At 31.9% G+C, this 12,622-nt stretch overlaps 1 protein-coding gene across 1 annotated transcript; it reads left to right on the top strand.

The window, feature by feature from the left end:
- Positions 1-9,364: 9,364 nt before the first annotated feature.
- On the top strand, positions 9,365-11,356 carry LOC108194173 (CASP-like protein 1). The gene is made up of 3 exons (XM_017361086.2): positions 9,365-9,714; positions 10,770-10,896; positions 11,006-11,356. The coding sequence occupies exons 1-3, from the start codon at positions 9,473-9,475 to the stop codon at positions 11,228-11,230; spliced, it is 594 nt and encodes a 197-aa protein (XP_017216575.1). The 5' UTR covers positions 9,365-9,472; the 3' UTR covers positions 11,231-11,356.
- Positions 11,357-12,622: the final 1,266 nt, after the last annotated feature.

The raw sequence follows: 12,622 nt of genomic DNA, 5'->3' as shown, positions 1-12,622 counted from the left end.
TGGCGGGTTTGATTCGGCCCGGCCCGACTCGTTAAATTTTACGAATCGAATACGAATCATTAGGTAGGAACTCGGAACCGGCCCGGAACCGGCCCGCGAATCAAAAGAATCTGACCCAAACGAATCATCGAACGAACGAGCCGAACGAATCATCGAACGAGCCGGTCAACGAATCAGTCAAACGTTAAATTTTTTAATATTTTCTTTAACTTTTTATCTTCCTACTTTTATTTAATATTAAATAAATATATTAACATCTACAAAGTCATTAGAGTTATAAAATTAGAGTTTATATTAAAATAACAATTTAATAATAATTCTAAAAATTAATTCATACATCAAAATAATTTAAAAAGTCTAAGGACCTATTTTATAATATTAAATAATGTTCTATAATTTAATGTACATGTAAATATGAATCGAGGAGGAAGGTAAATATCGAGTTTTATATATTCAAATGCCCAGCGTTAGTTTGAATAATTATTTAATAAAAATCACTTTCAAAGTTTGTAAATAGTAAGAAACTTGTGCAATTTGAATCAGACGAATTATTACACGAATCGAACGAATCATGCGAATCGAACGAATCATTCAGCCCGCCCGCCTGCGAGTTCCAGGACCCTTTGTTTCATGCTTTATTTTATTTTTTCCTGACTTCTTTTCTCTTGACTTCTTTTATTTATAAAATAAAATGATTATTTAAAACAAATATTTGATTAAAAAACATAAAAAATAAATTATAAAATAAAATAAAAATGAACCGTTTCAACTCGTGAACCCGCGAATCGGTTCACGAGTTGATTCGTTACGAATCGGTCCGAAACCGGACCGGCCCGCGTAATTAGACAGGCTGGTTACGAATCATATATCTGTAGCCCGGCCCGATGAAAATTCGGCCCGACCCGGCCCGGACCGCCCGTTTGGCCTGCACTAATTGCAACCATCAATCATTTACTGCACCCAACAAAATGCGACCATTATATTGTGTCCTCTCGTTGAAGGTACCTGATTTTATGGCCTCACAGTTCGATATACTAACCTCCATAGGAACAGCCCTTTTTATCGTATTCAATTCTACACAAGTTTTTCACACGTGACATACACTCTAATATATTTATTATATTTTATTTCAAAAAATAATATTAAAAAAAAGAAAATAAAGATCATCTTATTTATGTAACAACACTTTTTCCGGTAACACGCTAGTTTTAAGCGGCACTCCGAAGGTAGCTTTGCTCAATTACTCCCGTCAATCTACTTGGCTGCCTTGGCATAAAACAGCACACCAGATTTGGACAAGAAAACTAGACCGGCACAGTGTATTGATCTTATTTTTTCCGTTCTCTTTTATACTTCCGTTCCTAAATATTAGTCGCTTTGACTTATACACGTAATTTTGAGGTGTATAAAAAACATACTTCTACGTATTATTTTTCAAAATTTTTTTTTTGAATAAAATTTAACATCTATATTTTTATTCAAAAAAAGAAATTTTGAAAAATAATGTGGCAAATACGTTTTTGTTACACCTCAAAATACGTGTAAAAAGTCAAAACGACTAATATAAAGGAACCGATGGAGTATTTTTATTTATTTTTTTTTCAACTTGATTTAAAGTATATAAAAGAATATTTCTAGTTATTATTTACTGAAATATTTTTAATTAACAAAAACTTATGATCTAAATTTTGTTCAAAACTATGGTTCAAAAAATAATTAAAAAAATTCACAACTGAAACTAGAGGATAGAAGTTGAAGACCGAAGAAGTTGCAAGCAGCAGTCAACATATCCTTTACTTCAATTAGGTGAATGGACCCTGAGTTCTGTAAATGCCTTTTCCAAACTCCTCAACCGAAAATATTAAAAATCTCAATAATTCGATTTGGTATAGTCCATTTGCTTCTTTAAAACATGGTGGTTAGGTGGTTAAGCAAAATTAAGTATTGTTAGTTAGTGGTATTTATTTAGACATTTATACTAAGGTGTTTTTTCAAAAATATACGCATTTTTAATTTTTTGTAAAAATATTTTTAACTTTTTAAAGTTTATAAATGTATTTATCTTTTTTTTTTCAGGCTTGCCATGTTGCACTAATACAACTAGATTTAATCAAAATTAACATACAATGCAGTCAAACATACCGTCAATTTTTTCCCAAACGAAAAAAGTTGCTTTAGGTTGCAAATTGTGTAAAAAGGAGTTGCATATAATTACTTTTAGTAGTAGAAAGTATTTTCGCAAATATTTTTAAAAATCATCCTTTCATTCCCTCCGGATATGATTTTTTATAAAAAATGTGTTTAAAAATACTTGTTACTTTCTCTTTCAAAATATTTTGTTGAATAGTTCTATTAAAAATAATTTTAAGTTATAAATTTTAATAGAAAATTTTACAAATATACCAACTTTTGAATATTTATTTGCAGATATATTACTCCTTGTTTAGAATCTTGCAAATTTACCATCTTTTAAAACATATAAGCAATTAAATTGAAAAAAAATACCATCTTCACATTTCATTTTCTTTCTTTCCCTCCTCTCATTTTCTTTCTTTCCCTCATTTTCTTTCTTTCCCTCCTCAGACTCTCCCCCTTTTCCCTGCTCTCTCTTTCCCACTGTCCCCAACCCTATCAAAGCTCTTGTCAACCCCAGCCCGTCAAATTCGAACCAGTCTTTTAGGACACCCGAAATACCCAACTCCCCTCATCGTGTCTTTCCACGAAGGCGTTTCACTATGACACTTTTAATTATCAAACAACTTTTAATTGGTTGTTTTTGGTTGATTTTACGGTTGCTTTTAGTTAATTTCGTGATTGTTTTTGTGATATTAGTATTGGTCTCTTAGGGATACTCATTTTTGTCATTTGCAAAAATTTGTAATTTATTGCGCAATTAAGGTTAATTTTCACCAAATTTTTTCCAAATTGCGTTTTTGATTACATATATGGCTGCTAGCAATTATAGATATTTACAAATATTTTTTGAAACATAATATTTATATAATTTATTTTAAAAAGTTACAGTATTTTAGCAAAAACCAAACTTGTATATTTATGAAAAAAGCCCCGGTCGATGCTGAAAAGCCAAGGTGTACACAGCGTTCGTTCCACGTCTTCCTTTCTTGATAGTGAATCTACAATAAATGCGTATATATAACGTACCTCTTACTCTAAATGTGTTTGCTGTTGTTTTCCATCATTAAATCCATGGAGGGCCGAGGATTCAGTGCAACGTCTTCGGTCAGCTTCGCTTATATCCCTCATCCCGATTTATGTTATTCAAAAAAAAAAAAACATCCTCAATAGCTAAACTTCTCTTATTTTAATATATGTTTTTTTAATAATCTCTAAGAATTATCTTTTCTTATTTAATATTTCCGGCATGTTATCTATCTGAAACTATAAAAAGCAGTGTCAGACCCGAAAATGGATATATAAGACTTAATTAATATTTTAAAAAAAATTCACAAATGTTCATAATTTTTAATGTCAAATAAAAGATATACATATTAAATAACTAAAGACTACTTAAAATAATATTTTAGAGAAGTATATGACTCATATATATATAACGGTTCAGTTTTATTTATAAATGTTATTCCCTCCGTCCCTCCCATTTCTTTGCACTTTCTTTTTTTGGGTGTCTCATCCAATTCTTTACATTTCAAAACTTACCAAAAATAGTCAATGGGTCCCGCCACTTCTCCACTTTTCTTCTCTTTTCACACTACTTTTACTCCATTATCTCCTTTTTATACATTAAAAATCAATGGGTCCTACCACTTCACCCACTTTTTCTTCTTTTTTCCAACTACTTTATACATATTTCTTAACCTCCGTGCCCAACCCAAATGATAAAAAATGGGAGGGACGGAGGAGGGAGTATTATTTTTAGATCAGTAGATACATAAGTCCCCGAATTCGTTCCTAATAAAAAGTTAATATAATAAATATAGACAGGGATAAAAAACGCAATCATTTAAAAACTTCTTAAACGTGCGAAACTAGCAGGTGGTCTCTCCTATCAATCCAGAGGGCTCATTACTTGAAGCTCAGAAGAATGGCCCAACAGCATTAGGGAAGTAATTGATAAATCAAAGTTCGGGCCTTGTCATCTGGGCTGAGTTTTTGGACCCATCCGAGTTGTTCAATATGATGTTAAGTAAATGGAACAAACTTTGCCCATTTCAATTCTCTACATGGTACTCCCTCCGTTTCTATTTACTTTGCTCGTTTGATATGTCGGGACTATTCATAACATGAGACATATTACTAATTTATGTCTAATCTATAACACTAAATATAATCATAAGTGATCTTGTTGGATTCGTAATCATGAGTATTTTAATACGGTGAAAATTTTATATTTAATATTAATACGAAATTAAAGATATTAACAATCAAAAATATGTATCGGCAAACGTGATAAAGGCAAACGGGAAATTATTGAACTTTTTTTTGCATAAATCAATAATAACTATATTATGTTCACAAAATATAAAAAGATATGTATGTAGTGAAAAATGTCATTTTATGCAAATTTTATACCAATACTATAGAATTTTTCTAAAATATATTGGGGCCGTTTGGACAAGTTTAAAAAAATGATATCTTGCTTAAAGTAAAGAATTGCACTAGAATTAAGAACTAAATAAGTTAATAAAATGTTTGGAAAAGAAGCAAAAATTCTAAGACAAAAATTAGCATTTTCAACTTTTTAAAAGTCATTCTACTTATTTACACATACGGGTTAAAAGGAGAGGTTAGAAGTAGATTCTGTTTCTTAGGGTCTGTTTGGAAGTGCTGTTACAAATTGCTGTGCTGTCAGAAAATGTGCGGGTAAAAATAGTGTTGTAAAAATCAGATATCTGTTTGGTAATTTTTTTGATATGTGCTTATTTTGAGTTATAATATAATAAAATTAATATTTTTGGTGAGATTTGATATTGAAATCTGTAACAGCTTCCTGCAAAAGTTGAAAAGCAGTTTTTTCCAAAAGTATAGGAGGACCTGCTTTTTCTAAAAGCAGCTTTTCAGCCAAAAACTCCTGTTCAGAAAAGCTGCTTTTAGATTTATCAAACAGTTTTTCACCTGTTTTTCAGCAAAAAGCTGCTGTTGCTGTCTGCAACAGCAAAGTCAAACAGTACCTTAGAAAGAAACAGGCCCACTAATTATTACGATAAAGAAATTATCAAATTTTAATACAGGTTTCGATTTGCGATCGAGACTTTATAGCGGTCAAGAGAGTTATCAGTTGAAGGTACTCCCTCCTCATCAGGTTCTTCACGTTATTTTTGGCATGCATTTTTCACATTTTTATAAAATTTAGTTTCATAATATTTTTTTTCCTGGATAAGTATTTGACGTTTAAACTTTTGTTAAAGAAAAAAAAAGTTATTGAACTATATTTCATAAGACTCTCTTAACATAAACAATGTCCTCTTTTTAACCAGCTGACCAAGTGGAGTTGATATGTTTAAAATTAGAAAACCAGTACCAATTTTAACTACCGGATAAATTAATATCTATTTTATAAATTATCAAATATCATCTATAAATATAAAATTAATTAAAATGAAAGGGAAGAATTTTCTGTCATTTGCCTGTATTTCGCATTCCCAGCTGTGATATCTTCGTGTATTAAACCAGTTGGAAAGTAACACGGTTTGACATTTTTGCATTATTATTTGGGGCATTTATTTTCCAAATAGTAAACGAAATTTGCAGCATATTTAAAATTGGCCACGATCTAAGATACGAATCCCACAAAAATCTTATATAAATTAGTTTATGCTCAGTAAATATATAATTTAGATTCTACGTAATGTGTTGTATTCTGAAAGGTCTAGTGCCTATCCAATAATCCGAATATACAATACAAAACAATGAAATTTTTGTCTAACTTACTTATTCCCCATGATAAAATATTGATGGATCAAATTAAATAATCACGGTTAATCTGGTGCAGTCATAAGTCTCAAACACAACTTTTTTTTTTTTTTTTTTTTTTTTGACAAATATGGCTTATAGCCTTACAAGTGAGTATCTGTTCTCAGAAATCTCGGGGTGAGCCAGGATCGAACCCAGGACCTGGGACGACAGAGGATAAGCTCATCAAACACAACTTAAATGTATACACCAGCTATATTTTAACTTGAGAGATTCAGTTGTCCAATTTTTATTAATAGCGAACAAGTCGATTCGATGTGATGATACTTTTCCAAACCACTCGCAAACAACGCCCAACTTTCAACTCATATCGATATACTCTCACCGTTGTTAAATGTTAGTCGCTTTGACTTTGTGAACGTAATTTGAGGTGTATAAAAAACACACATTTACGTATTATTTTTCAAATTTATTTTAATAAAAGTTTAATATTTATATTATTCAAAAAAAATATTAAAAAATAATATGTTGAGAAACGTTTTTATAACCGTTCAAAATACGTGCAAAAAGTCAAAACGACTAAGCAACGGAGGTAGTATAATATTTGTCACATGTGATCAAGAGGTTGCCACGTTGCAGTGTGAACGTTGCGTAACGCACGTCTCGTGTATGCAACTGGATGCATAAAAGATCGATCAGTGTCCAAATAGCAATGATATTATTATTGTGGCGGTTGATAACCGCCTCGTGCCGAATCTTTTTGTTGAAAGTCAAGTTTCAATATTTCATTTATTCACGAATATTATATGCTCTTGATTTATGACAACTTAAATTAACTTGACCTTGTACGTGCATGGTAATGCTAATTTCAAATATTTAACTAAATGGATACTCTTGTTTAAAACTTTATCAGAATCGAGATACTCTAATAAAATTAAGGCGAACGACTTTAATTCTATAACATATTATTAATTCTTTGACTTGGTAATGTAATTCAACATGAAAAATGAACAATTAGGTCTATTTTTGTGTTATTTTGTCAAGTTTTATATACAAATATTGTTTGGTGCGTGTTTATACATAATTCAAAGTCTAATCTATAATCCCTCCATTCCAAAATAATAGTCGCTTTGATTTTTTTTGCATTTTTTGCACGTATTTTGAGGTGCATAAAAAACATATTTCTAAATATTATTTTTCAAATTTTTTTTTTTGAATAAAAATAGGGATGTTAAACTTTTATTCAGAAAAAAAATTCAAAAATAATGTATAGCCGTATGTTTTTTTTACACCTCAAACTACGTACACAAAGTCAAAGCGATTATTATTTTAGAATGGTGGGAGTTGATAAAATTAAATATTAACGTACACACGATAGCTTAGGTGGCACCAAGACACTCTGACATTTCTTCATTCCTTGATTATATGTTTTCTTCATTTCTTGATTATATGTTTGACTTTATTCATGGATAGTCCTCCTAAAATAATACTTGGATATTCCATGCCTTAGATAATGGATTATATATAATTTATAAACCATTTTTTTTCATGTATTAAAAATCTAAAACGACAGAGAATAAATTCTTGATCACTTGAACTCTACAACCGTGCTGTGATGTATTAAATTATTCATGTCGTATGAAAGTAAATGACTTTATGAATGATAAATCATCTCTCGTTAAATCAATTAATTTATTCTGCCTCAGTAAATTATTATCAAAATATATGAGACGCAAATCATCAATACGATATTGTAAAACAAAGACGATTAAGGAAATCGAATTAGGATGAGTTTGACAAGCTACTACTGAATTTTTGCGAGCCGATCATCCATATCATCAAATTCATAAATCATTGATTCCGTTGGATTTGACTTAATTTGTCAAATAGTAATATATAAAGAATGAATTGATTATTTTGGAGTTACAAAATATAAATTAATTGTAAGATTAACCTATTGAATGGACATTAATGTATTTAATATTGTAATAATTGGGCAGTTTTTTTAGGATGAAGGGATGTTAATGTTGCCAATATACTGTGGTGTGCATCACCATTAGAAAAAGCACGGTAGAGAGCTTGTTCTTGACATCACCGGAACCCCAAAAATATATTATTTTATTCTAATTTTCAGGTCTGAATTTCCAACAGATTCTCCCCGAGGCAAGCAGCTAATCGAGAGACACCTCTTTTTAGTTTTTTTCATCCACCACCTCTATATTTACATTGGGGTCGTTTTGCTGAACTCAAAAGAAATGATTTATTGATTAAAGTAAAGAAGTGGATTAAAATTGAGACGTTGGTTTGAACTTATAAATTACAAGAAGTATCGTGACTTAAAAGTCTTTTAAGTGTTTGGATAACCTAACTTTATAAGTTAGTATAATTTTGTAATTTTATTATATATAAATTATTTTATTTTGAAATAAACTATAACAATACAAGATCTTTTATTATTAAATACATGAAATGTTTTACAGATTCAAAATGTAAAAACACTTTATTACATGAAAAAATTAATAAAAGCATATACAATAAAATAAAGAAGAGCGGCCGAGGGGAGAAGGAAACACAATCGAGAGAGAGAGAGGAGAGGGGAAAAGGCAATGCAATGCGAGAGGAAGCTATGACCAGCTATGAGTTCATTTTCTGTTATAAGAAGTTGAGCCCCCAAAAAGCTAGGTTTGCAAGCTTTTATATCTGTGATTTTTTTGCTTCAAGTAAACACTTCTCAAAAGTAGCCAAACGGACATGAAATAAGCAGAAATAGACTTTTCCATCTTTTAAGCTCAGAAGTGACTCTTCCAAACACCCACATTTATATGCTATGTATTTAGATTCAAATTTTTTTAGCTATATTGATAGGCCAGATTAAATGATACTCATAAGCTTGAGATATATACAATACATAACGGGAACGTTTGGATAAACTTAAAAAATGTGTTTCTCGCTTAAAATAAAAAAGTGGACTAGAATCGAGAAGTGAATTAAGATTATAAGTGCGTAAACTATTTAGAAAAGGAGTAAAAATCCTGAAACAAAAGTTAGCGATCTCAATTTTTTATAAATATTTCTGACTTTTTACATAAACTGATCTATAAAAGTAGAAAACGGTTTTTTATCGAGAAAAACCAAAAATATTTGTTGCCAAACGGGCACACTATATATAATTGCAATAATCCTGGCTTAAGCCCAGGTAAGCCCTCTCACTTGTGATAAGACGATAAGTATTAAAGAAGAGTGGGAATAGATTTAATTAAACATGCACAGAAATAGAAAGCGTGAAAATATGAATCTCTCCTAAAAAATAGCAGCAGAGCAATAAGGCAATAACTATATTCATACTTTGTATTCATATGATATGGATGATAGCGTGTAGTGTTGGCCTTTTACCTAACAGCAAGTCGAAGCATTCACATCTCCCATCCCCCATCTCCCTTGCGCCTATAAATGGAGTACCATTTTTCAACTCTTTGAAATCATTAACCAATCATAAGCCAACGTACACACGCATCTTCTCTTAGTATATATCCAATTTCTCTAGCCACCTATTTCATTAAGCTGAGTATCATCTAGTATTATCATGGCATCGTATATGACTGGTAGTGTTGCGCCATCAGAGGACAAGAACTCGCCGTCTCGTGCTACGGCCACCACGAGCAAGCAATCGGCGGTGGTGGAGGTGGCTTTGAGGGTGTTGTTGTTTCTCGGCTCGTTAACGGCTGTGGTGGTGATGGTTACCAGCAAACAGAAGGAGTTGGTTCCGTTTCCGCCGTTTGGATTGGTGCCTAACACTTCCAGATTTACCGATACCCCGGCCTTTGTGTAAGTTCATTGCCTTGCATGCTTTTCTACAAAACAGTTTTGATGTTGAGTTGTGCTAGGAGCATATATTAGGACCTAGCTGCTGCATGTATATGTTCATTAGAAACATTGATACTCGAGTTACCTAATTTCTCGTGTATAATGCGATTGAAGTATATCCAGAATGCTCTCTTCGTGTTAGACAATCTTCAACACCATAAAAATTTTAATTAATATTTTAATAAAAATATCAGAAATGAAATGTATAGATGATACAGATATCAATTTTTCTTTAACTTCTCTTATCTAAATACGAGGGAGTAGTTTTTAAGTTGTGTTTTGTTGGGGTGAATGAAAATGAAGGGAATGGAATGATAATTGAACTATTTAGTTGAATGTATAATAATTTCATTTCTTTCACCATTTCATTGCCATCCCCCTAAACTAGAGCTCAAACCCTCTCCATTTTTGGAAGGAATGCTTCATTTCTTATCATATCTATTTCCAACCTAAATCTTATCATACAAAATTCGCACTCACTCTTTTTTTTTAAGTCATCCCTCTTACTCATTTCATTTCATTCACCCGAACCAAACACAACTTAGTTTTGTGTATTTTGGCGCAGCACACCTACTCCTATACTTGACTCTTTGTATATGCACATAGCTAAATCATCCGGTGATTCAGATATCGTCGCAAAGTTCTGATAAATTTATCCTTTTATTTATATGTTATATAATATGATATATATATATATATATATATATGTCTGCATTATCTAATAACTCAAAGTTGTAACATGCATTTAGATCCTTCACGACAATTAGATAGCCACGATGAGGTTGGTATCACATACTTCCGGTATCACTTTGGTCAAAATTGTAACATTTGTTATGGAGCACGGATGACATAAATAATTTAATTAATTCTCTACCAATTGAAATATAGACGTGTATTTTCTTATAACAATCACTAATTAAAATTGTCAGCCGACATCTCGGAACTATCGAATATATCTCAAGTATTTTATATATAGTAATCTTTTACTGATCAAGTAAAAATGTAAAACACTGCAGATACTTTGTAGCAGCCCTCTCCACAGCCGGTCTTTACAGCATCATAACCACCTTGCTTAGCATCTCCGCATTGTCAAAACGAGGCTACTCCAAAGTTTTGGCTTTATATATTGTTGCCATGGATGTGGTAAGCCTGCCCTTCACCTCAAATTTGTAATTCATAATTGTGTACGTATATACTTCAGAATCATACTATAGTTTTCGATACTAATTAGAAGTTTGGGTGAAAAATGCAGGTGATGCTGGCAATTGTAGCATCAGCAGCAGGAACTGCCGGAGGAATTGCTTACGTAGGATTTCGCGGAAATTCTCATACCCGTTGGACCAAAATCTGCAATATATATGATACATTCTGTCAACACTCAGCAGGCGCCATTCTAGTATCATTGTTTGCTGCCATTGTTCTCATCTTGTTGATCTTGCACTCTGTTTTCACCATGTATCGCAAAATTCCCAACTAGAGTACGACCGTCATTTATGAAATCGACTTTGTGCTGGCGTGAATGTGTGTTATCTGTAGTATGTTTCCGTGAATGTCTGAGCAATTATTAATCTTTGATAAATATAAACATCCGGTTTGTTTTTAATCTTGTGGACGTTGAACTGATTTTTACTTATTTCCATATAAATATACATTTGCGTACTTTTAAAAAAATAAATGACTTATTTATGAAGTATAAGATTAGTCAAACAGGGTCATTACAAATCATTTTAATTTTGATTCAAGTAATCTGGTGTTAATTATGCCGCCAAATGAGTCCAGATGATCTGTTGATTACTATTGCTGGTGCTTGGATTCTCAAGATATATGAAATGCATGCACCTGAAACATACAAATGCACGAAGATTTAGGCAAGGAGACCTAATCAAAGTAACAATGATTCTATTGACTATAAATAATGGGGAGTATAGATCATAGATACAAGGAAACGGGTACGCTGCCACGTACCGCGATCTAGATCGTTCGTACCCGATACGGTCGGAAACGCGAACGGAAACGTTCAGGGTCGCGACCCAGATCGCCGGAAGTGACGACCCGCAAGAACACACTTCATTCTTGTTTTGAACAATAGATCCATGTCTATGTCATATGATAAGTAATTTATTTTATCAATAAATGTGTACTTTTATTTGTTATTCAATATCTTTTTCTTTATAAAAAATTATAAATGTATAAATTATCAACTAAAATTGTATATTATAATGGAATTTATATATATGATTATAGAATTCTTTTTAAAAGGACCAATCGTACCCATACGTTCCATCGTACCAGATTCACTAAAACTAATGTTCCACGTACCCGATTTCGTTCCCCGTTTCGAATCGAACCCAGTCCTATGTAACTATGGTATAGATATGTAAAACTGCCAATCATTTTCCAATTAGTTTATGTGTCTCATGAAATCGGAATTTATATACTTTGAATTGCAGAAGAGAAATATATGATATGCCGTCACTATTGCGGGAAGAGGGGGAGGAAATGAAAGAAGGGCAATATCAGCATCTATGAGTTCATCTAGCAAAGCTCGTTGAGCATCCATCATTGTCCTGTTTGAGATCAAGAGAGATCGTGGGATAGAGAGAAGTGTGTATGCATATGTTTAGGATCTGGCCTCTAGGAGTTGGTTTCAGGGTTTTTAAACAAAAAGAACTATGCAATTTCGTTAAAATTAACGTATCCATTAAAGTCAAAGACCATTTAACGGAGCTGAAATATTTTTTAAGCTTAATCTCGTGATCACAAGTTTTAAGTTTTGGTCCCGTACAATGACTAAATAAAGCATTAACCCGTTGAGATAATGATGGAACAGATTTTCAGAGATCAGAGTAGTTAGACCATAAAAAAATTT

Source organism: Daucus carota, chromosome 7 (assembly GCF_001625215.2).
Source record: "Daucus carota subsp. sativus chromosome 7, DH1 v3.0, whole genome shotgun sequence".
NCBI classification, from domain to species: Eukaryota; Viridiplantae; Streptophyta; class Magnoliopsida; order Apiales; family Apiaceae; genus Daucus; species Daucus carota.
This window is presented reverse-complemented; position numbering and strand designations above follow the sequence as displayed.

Excerpts from the sequence above, each read along its gene's own strand:
- LOC108194173 (XM_017361086.2), top strand. The coding sequence starts at position 9,473 with ATGGCATCGTATATGACTGGTAGTGTTGCGCCATCAGAGGACAAGAAC. Across the intron at positions 9,715-10,769 it reads ACCGATACCCCGGCCTTTGT|ATACTTTGTAGCAGCCCTCT; the intron begins GTAAGTTCATTG and ends AAAACACTGCAG. Across the intron at positions 10,897-11,005 it reads ATATTGTTGCCATGGATGTG|GTGATGCTGGCAATTGTAGC; the intron begins GTAAGCCTGCCC and ends TGAAAAATGCAG.